Here is a 16,418-nt window from a genome sequence, read left to right on the forward strand (position 1 = left end):
ACCCGCATCCGCCCATCCAGCATCACATACTCTGGACGGTTCTGATTAGAAATATATGGTGGACAACTACAAATACCTTGGATGTTCTGGTCTTAGACTGTTGTAAACATCTCCTTCCAGACTCACATTAAGCCATCTCCAACTCCAAAACTAATCCTAGAATCGGCTTCTAATTTTCACAACAACAGCATCCTTCACTCCATGTGCCAAACATATCCGTCGTAACAAACTGACCATCCCTTACCAATCCTCGACTTCGCGTTATGTCGATTACAAAATAGCCCTCCAACAGCTGCTACTCACAACAAATTGGGATTGTAGGCTCTATCACAGCGCTCGGCCACCGTTTGTGTCACCAAAAAAGCGCCCATATGTATCTTGACCCCACGCATCTGTGACCTGTGACAGCTCTCCGCTTGGCTGCGCCCTCGTTTCATACTCTCTGCGCAAACCCTACCGTCTCCCAGGTCAAAGTCTACAAAGTCTTTGCTTAGGATACAAGCACCACCTCTATCTCAGCTCCACTGGTTCACCGATAGCCTAGCACCACCGAGCTGACCAGCAGCGTAGTATCTCAGGGTCAGCACCCCCAAAGCCATTCTCTTTTGGCCGCCTTTCCTTACCAGTTTCTTGCTGCCAATGACTGGAATGAACTGCAAAAGGTGCGGGCAGCGATCGGTTGAAGAGCATGCATTTAGTTTTACTTGCATTTAAGAGCAGTTGGAGAACATGGAAGGAGAGTTGTATGGCATTGAAGCTCGTCTGGAGGTTAGTTAACACAGTGTCCAAAGAAGGGCCAGAAGTCGTCTGCATAGAGGTGGATCAGAGAATCAGCAAGAGCGACATCATTGGGCCTCCCGGGTGGCGCAGTGGTCTAGGGCACTGCATCGCAGCGCTAGCTGCGCCACCAGAGACTCTGGGTTCGCGCCCAGGCTCTGGCGCAGCCGGCCGCGACCGGGAGGTCCGTGGGGCAACACACAATTGGCCTAGCGTCGTCTGGGTTAGGGAGGGTTTGGCCGGTAGGGATATCCTTGTCTCATCGCGCACCAGCGACTCCTGTGCCGGGCACAGTGCGCGCTAACCAAGGGAGCCAGGTGCACGGTGTATCCTCCGACACGTTGGTGCGGCTGGCTTCCGGGTTGGAGGCACGCTGTGTTAAGAAGCAGTGCGGCTTGGTTGGGTTGTGTTTCGGAGGACGCATGGCTTTCGACCTTCGTCTCTCCCGAGCCCGTACGGGAGTTGTAGCGATGAGACAAGATAGTAATTACTAGCAATTGGATACCACGAAAATTGGGGAGAAAAGGGGGAAAAAATAAAAAAATGTAAATAAAAAAGAGCGACATCATTGATGTATACAGAGAAGAGAGTCGGCCCGAGAATTGAACCCTGTGTCACCTACCATAGAGACTGCCAGAGGTCCGGAAAACAGGCCCTTCGATTTGACACACTGAACTCTGTCAGAGAAGTAGTTGGTGAACCAGGCGAGAAACCAAGGCTGTTGAGTCTGCCGATAAGAATGTGGTGATTGACAGAGTCGAGGTGCCTTGGCCAGGTCGATGAATACGGCTGCACAGTAATGTCTCTTATCAATGGCGGTTATGATATCGTTTAGGAGCGTGGCTGAGGTGCACCCATGACCAGCTCAGAAACCAGATTGCATAGCGAGAAGGTACGGTGGGTTTCGAAATGGTCGGTAATCTGTTTGTTAACTTGGCTTTCGAAGACCTTAGAAAGGCAGGGTAGGATAGATATAGTTCTGTAGCAGTTTGGGTCTAGAGTGTCTCCCCCGTTGAAGAGGGGGATGACCGCGGCAGCTTTCCAATCTTTGGGAATCTCAGACGATACGAAAGAGAGGTTGAACAGGCTAGTAATAGTGGTTGCAACAATTTCGGCAGATCATTTTAGAAAGAGAGGATCCAGATTGTCTAGCCCGACTGATTTGTAGGGGTCCAGATTTTGCAGCTCTTTCAGAACATCACCTATCTGGATTTGGGTGAAGGAGAAATGGGGAAGGCTTGGGCGAGTTGCTGTGGGGGGTGTACGGCAGTTGACCAGGGTAGGGGTAGCCAGTTGGAAAGCATGGCCAGCCGTAGAAAAATGCTTATTGAAATTCTCAATTATAGTGGATTTATCGGTGTTGGCAATGTTTCCTAGCCTCAGTGCAGTAGGCAGCTGTGAGGAGGTGCTCTTATTCTCCATGGACTTTACAGTGACCCAGAACTTTTTTGAGTTTGTGCTACAGGATGCAAATTTCTGTTTGAAAAAGCTAGCCTTAGCTACCTATCACATCTATAGCAGTGATTACCTATCACCATCTATATTAATGATAACCTATCGCCATCTATATTAATGATTACCTATCACATCTATAGCAGTGATTACCTATCACCATCTATATCAATGTAATACCTAACATCATCTCTATCAATGTAATACCTGGAGAATAAAGTGACACAGCAAATCATAGATTGAGCATGGCATCAGTTAATTGATTGGAAGTATGACAGACTGCCCCAAGAGACATGTATTCTCCCTCCTGCAGTATCAAATCGGACACTCAGTGTGGGGTCTAATCAAATGATGAGATCCCTGAGAGCCCAGGGCACCTCTGCTGCTCTCTGGTGCCGTCTGCTCTCCCACAGACAGACACCACAAGGAAAGGTTGAGCGCTGAGCGAAAAAGCCGTAAAGGTTTGTCTCTAATCACAATGGGGTGGAGGAGCAGAGAGTGGAATGCTATCAGCAGATTAGTATCTAATGCTCTTCCTTTTCTACTAGCATGTACAGTCATGCGCTCCTCCCCACGAGTACACATTTCCTGTATGCTATTGAGGAAGAGAATAGTCTTTTCAGACCCACCTGGTGTTTGACAACAGCTGATAATTGGCTGATCATGAGATAAGGGGACGTGCTTGTATCCACATTAAGGAATGGCGGGAAACTGCCCGAATGATGATGAATTCTCAGTATGGGTGAACCTACATACACAAAACAAATAGGGTTCCTCAAAGTTTTTTTTGGAAGGGTGATGGTTCTATGTGAAACTATACTGACCCCCAAAAAAACATGTGAGCCCTTCAGTGGTTCTTTGCAGGTTAACAAAGAGGTTCTTTTCTGTTTTAGTGAGAATTAAAATATAGGGGGGTGGCTCATTAGAATTCTTTGGGGCGTAGTTTTGTGCACAGCTCTTTTTTGTGCAAGCCTGAGTAAGAGTGTCATTCCAATTGATCTAATCTGTTGGTTTATGCTATTGCATATTATGTATGACTATGGCCATTGAAGGTGTCTTGTGAAAGACTCAGGTGTGGTCTTGTGTCAATTGAGAATGATTGATTTAGACAGTAGTTCTCAGTTCTCTCCTCAGGGATACCCAGCCGTTGCAGAGCTAGCATACCTGATTCAACTTGTTAACAAACACTACAATAAAACCTATGGAATTTTAACAATACAATATGGCTATTAACCATATTAAAAATTAAAAAACTATGGTTCTACAAAGAGATTGAGAAAGGTTCTTTATAGAACCATACAGGTTCCATTTAGAACCGTATGTGCATGGTTCTTTATAGAACCTTCAAAAAAGGTTCCATCTAGAACAAAAAGTGTTCTTGCTATGGTTACAAGCCAAAGAACCCTTATTTGGCACTACATAGAACCATTTGTCTGTAATGTGTAGTATGTACAGTATGTTGTATTTGTTGCATACAGTACGTTCTAAATAGTAAGTTATATGATTAGTACACAGTATGTAGTTTAACTAAGTAGTAGGCAAGACAAAGCCTAGGGTTTGAGACAGTGAGAAGTCTGCCGGGTCAAAGACCAAAAGTGTGATGAGAGCGTGCGATACTGCAGAAGTTGAGAAGTGCTGGATATTTCTAGGCAACGTAATGCTATCCACACCCCTGACCCCCATGCCCTACCATGCATAGTCCTCCTTCCTCCCCACCCCACCCTCACCCCCCATACCCACCATGTAGAGCCTCCCTCCAGTATCAGCACTCAGCACTGACAGCGCTGGGCCTCAGGGTTGCTGATTAAGAGGCCTGTCAGCCTGTCCCCACATCCTCTCCTAGATCCCCCAGCAGTGAATGCCTGTCAGCCCTGAGCCTCTGACCGGACCACCGACAGACACTCACCACTACAACAGCCCGTTCACACACTCACTCTGACACACAGCGTGGGATGGATATTTCTCATACAGCACTTTAACTGTGACCCTCTGAACTAGGAATTAAAACTAAAGCTTTACCAACAGTTCTATGGGTAGCCATCTTGAAACGCCCTTACCTCTCCACACTGCTTTTGCACGTGACACCATCGGACCCGCCCACCGTGTAGATCTTCCCGGCCAGGCCGTACACAGCCACGTTACCACGGTGATTGATCATGGAGGCCATGTTTTTCCACTCATTCTCCAGGGGACAGAACTGTTCCACCGGGCAGGATGGATCCTGCTGGGTCCAGCCGCCCACTGTAGGTWGAACAGCCATTGATGTGAAGGTGCAGATGAATAACACCAGTTARGGAGTTTGTTACTTTATTGACAGGCCTGTATTTATCTGGTACTATTTAGACTCATAACGAGAATAGTAATTTCCTCATGATTGCTCCTCTGATTCTTTGAGATTCATTATTACCAGTACTGTATACAGTATAATTTGGTCTATATTCAATACTACAATTAAGAGGACTACTTACAACCCACTATGCAAAACAATGGTTGAATCAACGTTGTTTCCACTTAATTTCAACCCAAAACATCAATCTGATGACGTTGRATCAACGTGGAAAACTGAWTAGATTTGAAAAAGGTCATCAACGTGAGGGAATTACGTATTTTTTTTCACCCAACTTTTAACCTAAATCTAATGACATGGTGAAATGTTTTGTTGATTTCACGTTGAATTCACGTTAGTTGACAACTCATCCAAATGTAAATCAAAACTAGACTTGAACTTAGTGTTAATTAACTTAGTGTTGTTTGAGAATGCAAAAGATTGCAAATTAGTGCTTTAGATATCCTAGGTAAAATGGTTATTCGTAGTAGTAAGTGAGTGAGACCTCCCACTGGGCACAGTCTGTCCATCTGTGAAACAACTGTTTTTGAAAGCTGTCTTTATAAAGACAGTAATTTGAAATATGCAGCTTTCAAAAACAGTTGTTTCACAGATGGACAGACTGTGCCCAGTGGGAGGTCTCACTCACTTACTACTACGAATAACCATTTTACCTAGGATATCTAAAGCACTAATTTGCAATCTTTTGCATTCTCAAACAACACTAAGTTAATTTTAGCTCATCATTGACACCCATATTCAGACAACTCATATGATCTCTCCCCTCCAAAAATACCAGTCCTTAATCTCTGAGGTTAGGGAGAATTTATGGACATGTCACCCTCCTCTCCCTCAGGAGAGACATGTGACTTTAGGAATGAGGTACACAGTGCGTTATTCCWCCATGCCAAGTGAGGTTATGAGTGCCTGCACCAAGCAAAACACTGTAGATAAAACTGTGTTCATAAGCTGCAGTGCTTAAAAAAATATTGCAGACTGGAGTTCAGTTTAGAGAGATATGGAGCACAAACTAAATTATAAATTTGTTATCGCTTAATCTGTATATTTATTGAATTCAATATATTCCAGCCAGCCCCAGTGAACATACCCAACATTGATTTAATATAAAGCGTGCTATAGAGCAATGGACACCCAACAATCTGCCTTTTGAATGCAATTTCCCCAACATTCACTGAGATTAGTAAATGCTGTGTATGTTGGCTCAAGCATTTAAACCTTTTAAAGTCAAAAGCAATATTCTGCTTTACCACCTTGGACTAAATCCCATCCTAATTGTCAAACTGAATCTAATAAGCTTTGGCTTGCGCTCATATGAACCAATCTGTGAAACACTCAAATTGCAGACTTGAATTGTCAGGTTGACACAAACATACCTGTAAATATTGCTTGGCATTCAACTTCTCTCTTTAAGAGCATATGTGACGGCATTATCTTACTGTACTGTATGGTACCTACAACCTACTGTACTGTATGGTACCTACAACACTACCTGCAGATGTATGGTACCATACAACTACTGTACTGTATGATACCTACAACTACTGTACGTACTGTATGTAACTCCTACTAAACCCTATACCCGTACATGTAATGTACCTACAACCTTACTGTTGTCTGTATAGTACTACAACCGTACTGCATACTGTAAAGTACCTACACCTACTGTACTGTACTGGTACCTACAACCTACTGTACTTGTAACTGTATGGTACCTACAAACCTACTGCACTGTATGTACCTTAAACTCTACTGCACTAGTATGACCTACAACCTACTGCACTGTATGGTACCTAACCCTACTGTACTGTAATGGTACCTACAACCCTACTGTACGTGTACTATATGAGTAACCTCACAACACTACTGTAGTATTGGTACCTACAACCTACTGTACTGTATGTACTACAAACCTTACTGTATGTACCTGATTACATACCTTACTGTTACTGTATGGTACCTACAACCTAACTGTACTGTATGGAACCATACAACCTACTGTACTGTATGGTACCTAACAACCTACTGTACTGTATGCTATATGGTATCTGCTACAACCTACTGTACTGTATGGTACCTACAAACCTACTGTACTGTATGGTACCTCAATACCTACTTGTACTGTATGTAACCTATACAACTACTGTACTGTATGGTACCTACAACCTACTGTCCGTTAACTGTACTGGTCCTACAGAACCTACTGCACTGTATGGTACCTAACAATCTAACTGCACTGTAATGTACCTACAACACTACTGCCTGTATGGTACCTACAACCTACTGTACTGTTATGGTAACCCTACACCTACCTGTCTGTCACTATATGGTACCACTACAACCACTGTACTGTATGGTACCGTCTACAACCTACTGTACTGTTGGTCCTACAACCTACCTGTACTGTCCGGTCACCTACAACCTAACTGTACTGTTAAATGGTACCATACACACCTACTGCAACTTTAACTATATGGTACCTTCAACCTATACTGTGACTGTATGGTACCTACAAACCTACTGTATGTAGTGGTACCCTACTAACCTAGTTACTGGGGTATCTGTCTAATGCAGGTTAGTCCTAACGATACAACTGAGCTGTGCTGTACTCGTAATGGTACCTGTGGTTTATAAGAGCTAAACCATTACGCTGCAGCTAGGGAATTGTCGGCTTCATCGTAGTGGTACCATACCGTACTCAAGGAATCTAAGGTACCAATACAGTACAGAGGTTTAGGTACCATAAAAGTCAGTAAGGGTTGTAAGTGACCCATATAGTACATACGATAACCCAGTAAGGCTTGTATCTTGGTTATGGATGGTAACCAACAATTACAGACTAACACAGTATAGGGCTGAATGCTAGGTAGTCTATACTGGTACTATACCGTCAGTGGTTGTAACAGGACCTGATTACCATACAGCTGTACAACTGTATGGTCCCTACAGTAGGTAGTTAGACTACCTACTGTATACAGTACTAAGCCGTAATGGACTGGTACTTCGTAGAGGATCATCCATACAGTACATAGCTTCTAGGTTGTCTCGGGGTATTGAGTACCCATACTGAGTACAGTTACAACCTAAGGCTGCATCTGTATGGTACCTAGGTAACCCATAAATCATAGTAACAGTGCCTAGTAGCTGGTTAGAGTTTAGGCTTAGCTATAACAGTAATGATAAGATAGCGCTTTGATAAACGCTAGTACCTGCTACTGTATATGGTCAGACTCTAACACAGTAAGCCTGATCTGTTGATACGTGAGCTAAGGGTACTTTACCAAGACCTACCTGTCAGCTATGGTTGATTTATGGGTATACCCTAATAACAACGTTAAACTGGTTAGTTGTACTGTGACTTGTAGGTACCAATACCACAACCTACTGCACTGTATGGGTTAACGCTATTCAGCGTACCTGGACTGTATGTAGGTACTGTAATGGAATACCCCTACAAGGATCCTAACTAGTGAGTCTGAGTAGGTACCTTTAACGTATCACCTCACTTACTGTAATTGGGTACCTCCACAACCTACATTGTAATCCACGGGCTGAGAAATGTAGGGTACTCTGGTCGGGTACTCACACCTAACTAAGTAAGCTAACTTGAAATGGGTATAGCCATACAACCTACTATGTGAGCTGGTAAATGGTTATCTCCTCACACCCTACTGAGTACTTGTAACTGTACTGTACTATACCCAGTGCAGTAGACGCTTGTAGGTAAACCTACTCCGCACTAGTCAGTGACAGTACGTACAGTGGTCAACCTACTGTACTGTATGGTACCTTGTGCGTACTACAACCTAACTAGTAACAAGTAACCCATGGAGTTAGAGTAGGTTGTAGGTATATACAGTACAGTACATACGCTATCTTAGGCTACTAGATACCATGGTACCTACAACCTAACACTGTAACTGATAAGTGCAGTACACGGTTGGTATGTCAACCACCTACTTAGCTACGTTTGCTCAGTTGAAGATATCATACATTACCTATCTGTAATGTATGGTACCTACCAACCTTACTGCATCTGTTTCATGGTAAGCGCTACAGGACCTGTTTGTTCGTACATGTACTGTCCTGGTCATCGTATCAACCTACTCGTCCTACGTGGTATGGCAGAGTAACTGACCACGTAGGTTGAACCAATCACGATGAGCACGATGCTTTAAGGGGGAGTTACTGACGCCAGTTACAATTGACGTCGCGTTTGTTAATCGCACTATCTGCCTTCCAGTGGGGCGGTAGTTGTGGAGTGCTTGTCTACGCAGTACTGTGCGACCAATGGGGCTCGGGGTATTTCGCATTGCGCGAACTACTGACCCCACTTCGTCCGGTTCTTTTGGGGGTGCTGCCCTCCTGTGTTCACTTGTCTTCACCAAGCAGCTCTCCCTTGTATACTACCACGAGCATTCACACCACTCACACGACGACCCAGGCATCGACGACTTACACTTACACATCACACGGGGACACACCACACACACACACAACATCACCCAGCGACTCGACACACCACGACCATGTCCGGTACACACACGAATCACCAGCGATCACACAGCGAGGTAGATTGAAAAGGTCGATTGTAAATAAATTTCACGTACTTTAACACTTTCGAATTACCTGGTATTTGGCCATGCACATCCTGTGCATATTTCTCAGCTTTCAAAGTGTATCCTGATCTGTGGCAATTTCTTGGACATTTTGAACTGCACCGTCATCATTCTGTCTCTCATGCGAAATACACTCTCAAAACACCCATATAAAGATTCAGAAATGCTGAACAGCTTACAGTCATTCATTTACTCCAAACATAAAACATACACATACTGAACACCAYACAACTCCAAAAAGGACTCAAATTACCCTTGTTCATTGTACACTCCCATGTTTCCTCAGCTCCCAGGTCAGATCTCCACAACAATATATTTTCTCTTGACACCTTGACAGCTAGTCAAACCTCTCGTTCACAGTCTTGTCTGTCTATGGATGTTCACTTCCCAGCACTCTCTTCTGCTTGATGTCTCTCTTCCTGCCCAGCTCTGTCCAGCCTAGTCCACTGACTGACAGTTTTCTGCCCCCTACAGCTGGGTACAGATACATGTAACTCCTAGAGCCTGAGCCTGCCCCCTCTACCCTCCTTGGAAATTTTACCAGGCACCAGCTGTGCCATCCTGAGTCCTGACTCATACATCCTGAAAGACTGATATTCTAACCCCTGTCATGCTTCTTTGGAATCCTTACGCTTCTTTAGACTGTATGATTTAGAATGGACCGGACTCCATTACAAGGAACACCGCCAGGAATGTCTCTGTCCAGACTTAGAGGACTTTAAACTTAATGGCGTCATACATACATACAGTAAGGGGATAGATAGATAGATAGATAGATAGATAGATAGAAAGAAAGAAAGAAAGAAAGAAAGAAAGAAAGAAAGAAAGAAAGAGCGAGAGAGAGAGAGAGCGAGAGAGAGAAATATAAATAAAGAGAGAGTGAGACAGAGAGAGAGTGAGACAGGGAGAGAGAGTGAGAGAGAGGAGACTGCATGTGTGTCTGTGTGAGAGAATGTACTGTCTATTGCCAGAGACTATTGGAGACCTTTTGGCTTCATCAGTATGATACAGTACAAAGCACTGAAGTGGTGAAACTCATATAGTGATTATATTGCCATAGGGGCATAGAGCTGTTACAGTCTGACCTGACCCTATCAGCTCTCCCTCTGAACATCTCACCTTCCTCTCAGCTCCCATAGCCACCTGTGACCTGTAGGTCCGTCTATATTTCTACCTGTAGGTCCGTCTATTTTTACTGTAGATCCTCTATATTTCTACCTGTAGGTTCCGTCTATAATTCTACCTGTAGTCCGTCTATATTTCTACCTGTAGGTCGTCTATATTTCTACCTGTAGGTCTCTATAATTCTACCTGTAGGTCCGTCTATATTTCTACTGTAGGTCCTTTATTTACCTGTAGGTCCATCTATAATTCTACCTGTAGAGTCCGTCTATAATTTACCTGTAGGTCCATCTATAATTCTACCTGTAGTCCGTCTATATTTTCTACCTGTAGGTCCGTCTATAATTCTACTGTACGATCTCGTCTATATTTCTACCTGTAGATCCTCTATTTACCTGTATCATCTATAATTTACCTGTACGTTCGTCTATAATTCTCTGTAGGTCCGTCAATATTTCTACCTGTAGGTCGTCTATATTTCTACCTGTAGGTCCGTCTATAATTCTACCTGTAGGTCCGTCTATATTTCTACCTGTAGGTCGTCTATATTTCTACCTGTAGGTCCGTCTATAATTCTACCTGTAGATCGTCTACTAATTCTACTGTAGGTCCGTCTATATTTCTACCTGTAGCCGTCTATATTTCTACCTGTAGGTCCGTCTATATTTCTACCTGTAGGTCCGTCTATATTTCTACTGTAGTCCGTCATATCGATCTGTAGGTCCGTCTATATTTTATCTGTTTGTCCGTTAATTTCTACCTGGAGGTCCGTGTCACGATCGTTTAGAGTGATTGGACCAAGGTGCAGCGTGGTAGGTGTCATTTTTACTTTTAATTTAATGACACCGAAAAAACAACAAAATACAAAACGACATAAAGTACATGCAGTGCAGAAAGCAAACTACACACAAACAAGATCCCACAACTAAAGGTGGAAAAAGGCTGGCTAAGTATGATCCCCAATCAGAGACAACAATAGACAGCTGCCTCTGATTGGGAGCCATACCCGGCCAACAAAGAATAGAAAACTAGAATGCCGAACCCAATCACACCCGACCTATCAAATAGAGAAATAAAAGTCTCTCTAAGTCAGGGCGTGACACCTGTCTATATTTCTACCTGTAGGTCTGTTCTATATTTTCTACCTGTAGGTCGTCTATTTTCTACCTGTAGGTCCGTCTATAATTCTACCTGTAAGTTCGTCTATAATTCTTCCTGTAGGTCCGTCTATATTTCTACCTGTAGGTCCGTCTATATTTCTACCTGTAGGTCCGTCTATATTTCTACCTGTAGGTCCGCTGAAATACCTAAAATATTCTGAATATTTACTTTGATGTGGGTTTCTATTGACTGCATCAGTTAATATGAGCTGCCAATACTGGATGAAACATGAATTGTGCATCAGCCTCAACTGATTGACTTTTACAACATGCCTCAGAGAGTAACACAGAAGAACAAAGGACCTAGTCTGGGAATACCAATATTCCTGCAGGTTTTAAAACCAGAGCACATGTATAAACACTCATTCTCAAGGAATCATAACTAATAGATGGACTTTGGTGAGAGTTGGAAAAGTKTTATCCTCTTGGCAGAAAATGTTTTAATAGAAATGAACACATAGACAAACACTCCCCAGGGAACAACACCAGGTATATTGGCCAAYGACTGAACGAGGCCTGTCAAATTAATCCATTAAAACAGACACCCAAAGATCTGAAGAATCAGGTGTGAAGGTAGTTCCTATAATTAYAAACTACTGGTTGTGTGTAACACTCTAAACCTTCCCATCGTCACCACAACAGTCCTACACCCAAGTCCTGGGAACCATCAATTAGCCCCAAACCATTGTACTAGGCCTTTAATASTCTCACTTATACAACCCTGGGCCTTGGTAGCACCCACCAGGCACCACCTCAAGGTGTAGTCTCTCTTTTTTTTMAGGGCAAATTAAGTCATACAATCAAAACTTTGATACACAAGTCCATGTATGAATGCATGTAAATTAAAAAATGTACTACTAGCTCTAGTGTTTCCATTTCAATCGTAAACTGGGCACTATTTTCAGCAAGCCAAMGGGTTCGATGGAGGACATAAATGCTGCCACTTAAAATGTCAGAAGACGGTCCAGGTGGGAAAATGCAGCTGGTAACATGCTCTCTTCTGAGCTACTAAAATCTTACTGTGGCCAGGAAGGAACACACCTGTATAGTGCCAGCTTTTTCCTCTCCAGTGGTTTTCATATGGAAATAAAGGGTTTACATTGAACAGAAGATGGAAAGCTAAGTCTTTCAAACATAATGTGAAAATATGGATTTTAGTATAGAGGAAAAGGGAGAGAATACTGTCCCACCTCCATGTGAGAGTGTGTTAACCCCAATTTCTCACTCCCTGGCACTCCTACACTCTTTTTTGCTGATTTATGACAGATAATAAATAGATCTTTATTGTACATGAWTGCWTCTGCAGATGATTTTGGAGTTCTTTATTTGGAAACCCTGATATGGCAGAGAAGGTTGCACAAAGGTCAATATAGGGTATATCAATTTACAAGTTAGTTCCGAATGAAGGACAGACCAAATATAGCAGTAGAGGAAGAGGAGAAGAAGAGGTCAAAACCGACGGATGATTTCACCCTGGACAGATGAAACATATTAGAGGGCAATACAATTGGAATGAGTTTCATTCTACACTCTGAATAAACCAGGGAAGCACTAATATCAAAGGGTGAAACATGGACATGTTTGGTTCTGGTTTGRGCAGGCAGTGAAGTAGAGACCGAACACAAAAGGACAGTATAACACATTTATTTTTGAGACATGGTATTTCTCAGCAATCAAGTTCCAGACATCAATCCATATCGTTCACTTTTATCAGTTCCTCTATTATTTCCATTCCTCTTTTACTTAAAAGAGCTTATTCAAATCAGAAACATAGAAACAATACAGAAAACAAAAAGGTACAGGGTTGYGTTCAGTACGTTTTTCCATTCTGGAACGTTCAAATGAWCGGAAACGGTGCTGTATTGAACGACCAGTTGAAAAATGGGGCGATGTTGGGGAATGCTGTCAGCATGGCCACTGCCCTTTAAATACGTCACTCATTGCTTCAAGCCACACCTCACCACACCCACCAAACGGGAGAAAATGTACCTCAAAGTCGGTTCAAGAACGCACAAGAACATTTTGGGGAAACATGTCATTCAGTACAAACCGTTCCGCAATGYAGCAAATGTTTAAGATAACTGAACGCAGCTCAAGTGTCCAGGGGTTTTTAAATRCACACATCTAAAATCCCTTGATACATAAGTTAGACAATGGGAGAACTTGTGTTAATGAGACAACTATTCACACCTGTGACACTCTCCCCACTTTTCCAGTGTGTCCTCACACTCAATATTTTAGTCACTTCCCACTGGGCAGAAACAGGTTGAATCAACGTTGTTTCCATGTCATTTCAATGAAATGACGTTGAACCAACGTGGAATTGACGATGAATTGACGTCTGTGTCCAGTGGGTAGCCATCTCAAACCACATGGTGTCCTGGGGTAAGGCCGGGGCCAATCTTCTGCTTCCTCCAGGTCAACCTTTTCCCCTGGTTGACCTGGAGCAGAAGGTTTTRGGTGGCCCCACTCCTCTGGGATGGAATCCTTAGCCGTGTCCCGGTGGGTGCTTCCTGCAGTCCCCACAATGGTCACCCCATCCACACCGCTCACCCACTTGAGTGGACAACTTCCGCCGACAAGTGTCACGTTCCTGACCATTATTTTCCTTGTTTTGTCTTTTAGTTGTCAGGGACGTGAGCTGGCCGTGGCGGCCATTTCTATGTTATGCTGTTTCCTTTGTTGGGTTCATTGGTTATTTAGCCCTTAGTATGGTTCTCAATCAGGGGCAGAGTGTTTGACGTTTCCTCTGATTGAGAACCATATTAAGGTAGCGCTGTTTCACACCGTTTGCTTGGTGGCGTCGTTTGATTGTCTTCCGTGTCTGGTAGTAGCTGTACCACACGCGGACTGTTTCATATTTTTAGTCTGTTCCTGTTCGTGCGTTCTGCGTGTTATGTAATTCTCATGTCCAGGTCGGTCTACTGTCGTTTTTTATTTTGTAATTATCAAGTGTCTCTTCGTGTTCGTCTTGTTTGAATCAAAATTCATTATGTATTCCACAAAAGCCTGCATTTTGGTCTCCGATCCCGCTCCTCCGCAGCACGAGGAGGAGAACATTCTTACAGACAGTCATGGCCGCAACTCGTGGAATTCTACTGGCCGCCCGTCCCCCGTCCCCGTCCCCTTCACCACATAACATTATCCATCATGTCTCAGGCCTGCTAGAGCCATCACCCGTAGGACACCTCAACACGCTCCAGGCTGGTTCGGTCACAATGGGTTCTCCTCAAGACCAGCAGARGAAGCTCAGTCTTCTGCTCCAGGTACTCAGTAGAACTTTAAGGCTAACAGAAACACAACAGAAGTCAACATAAAAACTGGCCTCTACTCCACAAGTGCCCACTCAGCAAGTATRGAGAAGGCTAAGGATATTGATGTCTGAAACTTGATTGCCACGTCTTATTGAGAAAACCATATCTTAGAAATAAATGTGTTGAAAACTGCTTTWKTGTTCGGTCTCTACTTCACCCTGCCTGCTCAACCCAGATCCAAACCTGTCATTTTTTCACCCTTTGACATTTGACGTAGTCAGCAGGATATAATATTTATGATTAAATCCCCAAMATTACAGTAAAGACAGTTGCAAGATGGAACCCACAGAACTGTTGGCACTGGCAGCCATTTTTGTTCCAGAGGGAGCCATAGGAGAGGTGGACCAGGTKGAATCTGAAATGACACGTCTTCCCTATGTAGTGCACTACTCTTGGCCAGGGCCCATAGCAAATAGGGTGACATTTCAGTACCAGGACCAGGTACAGTAGCAGTCAGATCCAGGTTACCCAGAGACAGACCTCTCAGTGTGTGAGTCATGCTAAGGATGTGGTGAGGTTACTGCTCAAACATGAGGCTCAGATATGAGCTTGATGGATTAGAATACAGCGAAAGGTCACAAATATCAGTCCAGTATTGATATCCGAGATATACTGAGTGTACAAAACATTCGGTGAAAGCTATGATCTCGTATTGATGTCACTTGTTAAATCCACTTCAATCAGTGTAGATGAAGGGGAGGAGACAGGTGTCACGAATACCACCGAAGGTGGCTCCCCTTCCTGTTCGGGTGGCGCTCGGCGGTCGTCGTCGCTGGTCTACTAGCTGCCACCGATCCCTTTTTCCTTTTCGTTTATGTCTGTCTAATTGTTTTCACCTGGTCCTTGTTGGGGTTTTGGGATGGGTGTTATTTAGGTTTGTTTTGCCCGCTAGTGTTTGTGCGGGCTTATTGGTTGTTACGTTTGGTGATGTATCGTGTCTTGTTTTGGGTTTTTCGCTGTCCAGTGTTTGTAACAAGGTTTGGGGTTTGTTTAGCGCCAGTGTTTTGGGCATTCACCCATGTTTGGACCTGTTACGTTTTTGAAGGACATTAAAGCGTTTTCCCGTTCATTTCGCTCTCTGCATTTGACTCCTCACTCATTTCACTCACCCGCCATTACAACAGGTTAAAGAACGATTTTTAGGCCTTGACACAATTGAGACATGGATTGTGTATGTGTGCAATTCAGAGGGTGAATGGGCAAGACAAAATATTTAAGTGCCTTTGAAGTAGGTGCCAGGTGCACCGGTTTGAATGTGTCAAGAACTGCAACACTGCTGGGTTTTTCACACTCAACAGTCCACCACCCAAAGGACATCCAGCCACCTTGACAACTGTGGGAACCATTGGAGTCAACATGGGCCAGGATCCCTGTGGAATGCTTTCGACACGTTGTAGTCCATGCCCTTACGAATTGAGGCTATTCTGAGGGCAAAAGTGTTCCTAATGTTTTGTACACTCAGTGTATCCTGGGTTGAGATACTTGATCTGTGCTTGATTGAACTTGTCTGTTGCAATAGAACCAATAGAAAAGTTACAAAAGTGCAAACCTCACCCACCTGGCACTCCAGGCAGGCTAAGGCAAATGCTCAAAGTATTTGAAAGATTACAAATAGTACTTGAACCCAGGT

The 16,418-nt window shown here is 43.6% G+C and overlaps 1 protein-coding gene across 1 annotated transcript in view; it reads right to left on the reverse strand.

The window, feature by feature from the left end:
• Positions 1–4,509, reverse strand: part of LOC111958271 (kelch-like protein 20) — a 25,243-nt gene extending 20,734 nt beyond the window's left edge. Inside the window, exon 1 of the mRNA XM_023979509.2 lies at positions 4,287–4,509. Within this exon, the coding sequence (XP_023835277.1) occupies positions 4,287–4,489 (203 nt within the window). The 5' untranslated portion in view covers positions 4,490–4,509. The remainder of the gene's footprint in view (positions 1–4,286) is intronic.
• Between the last annotated feature and the right edge of the window lie 11,909 nt (positions 4,510–16,418).

Source organism: Salvelinus sp. IW2-2015, linkage group LG33 (assembly GCF_002910315.2).
Source record: "Salvelinus sp. IW2-2015 linkage group LG33, ASM291031v2, whole genome shotgun sequence".
NCBI classification, from domain to species: Eukaryota; Metazoa; Chordata; class Actinopteri; order Salmoniformes; family Salmonidae; genus Salvelinus; species Salvelinus sp. IW2-2015.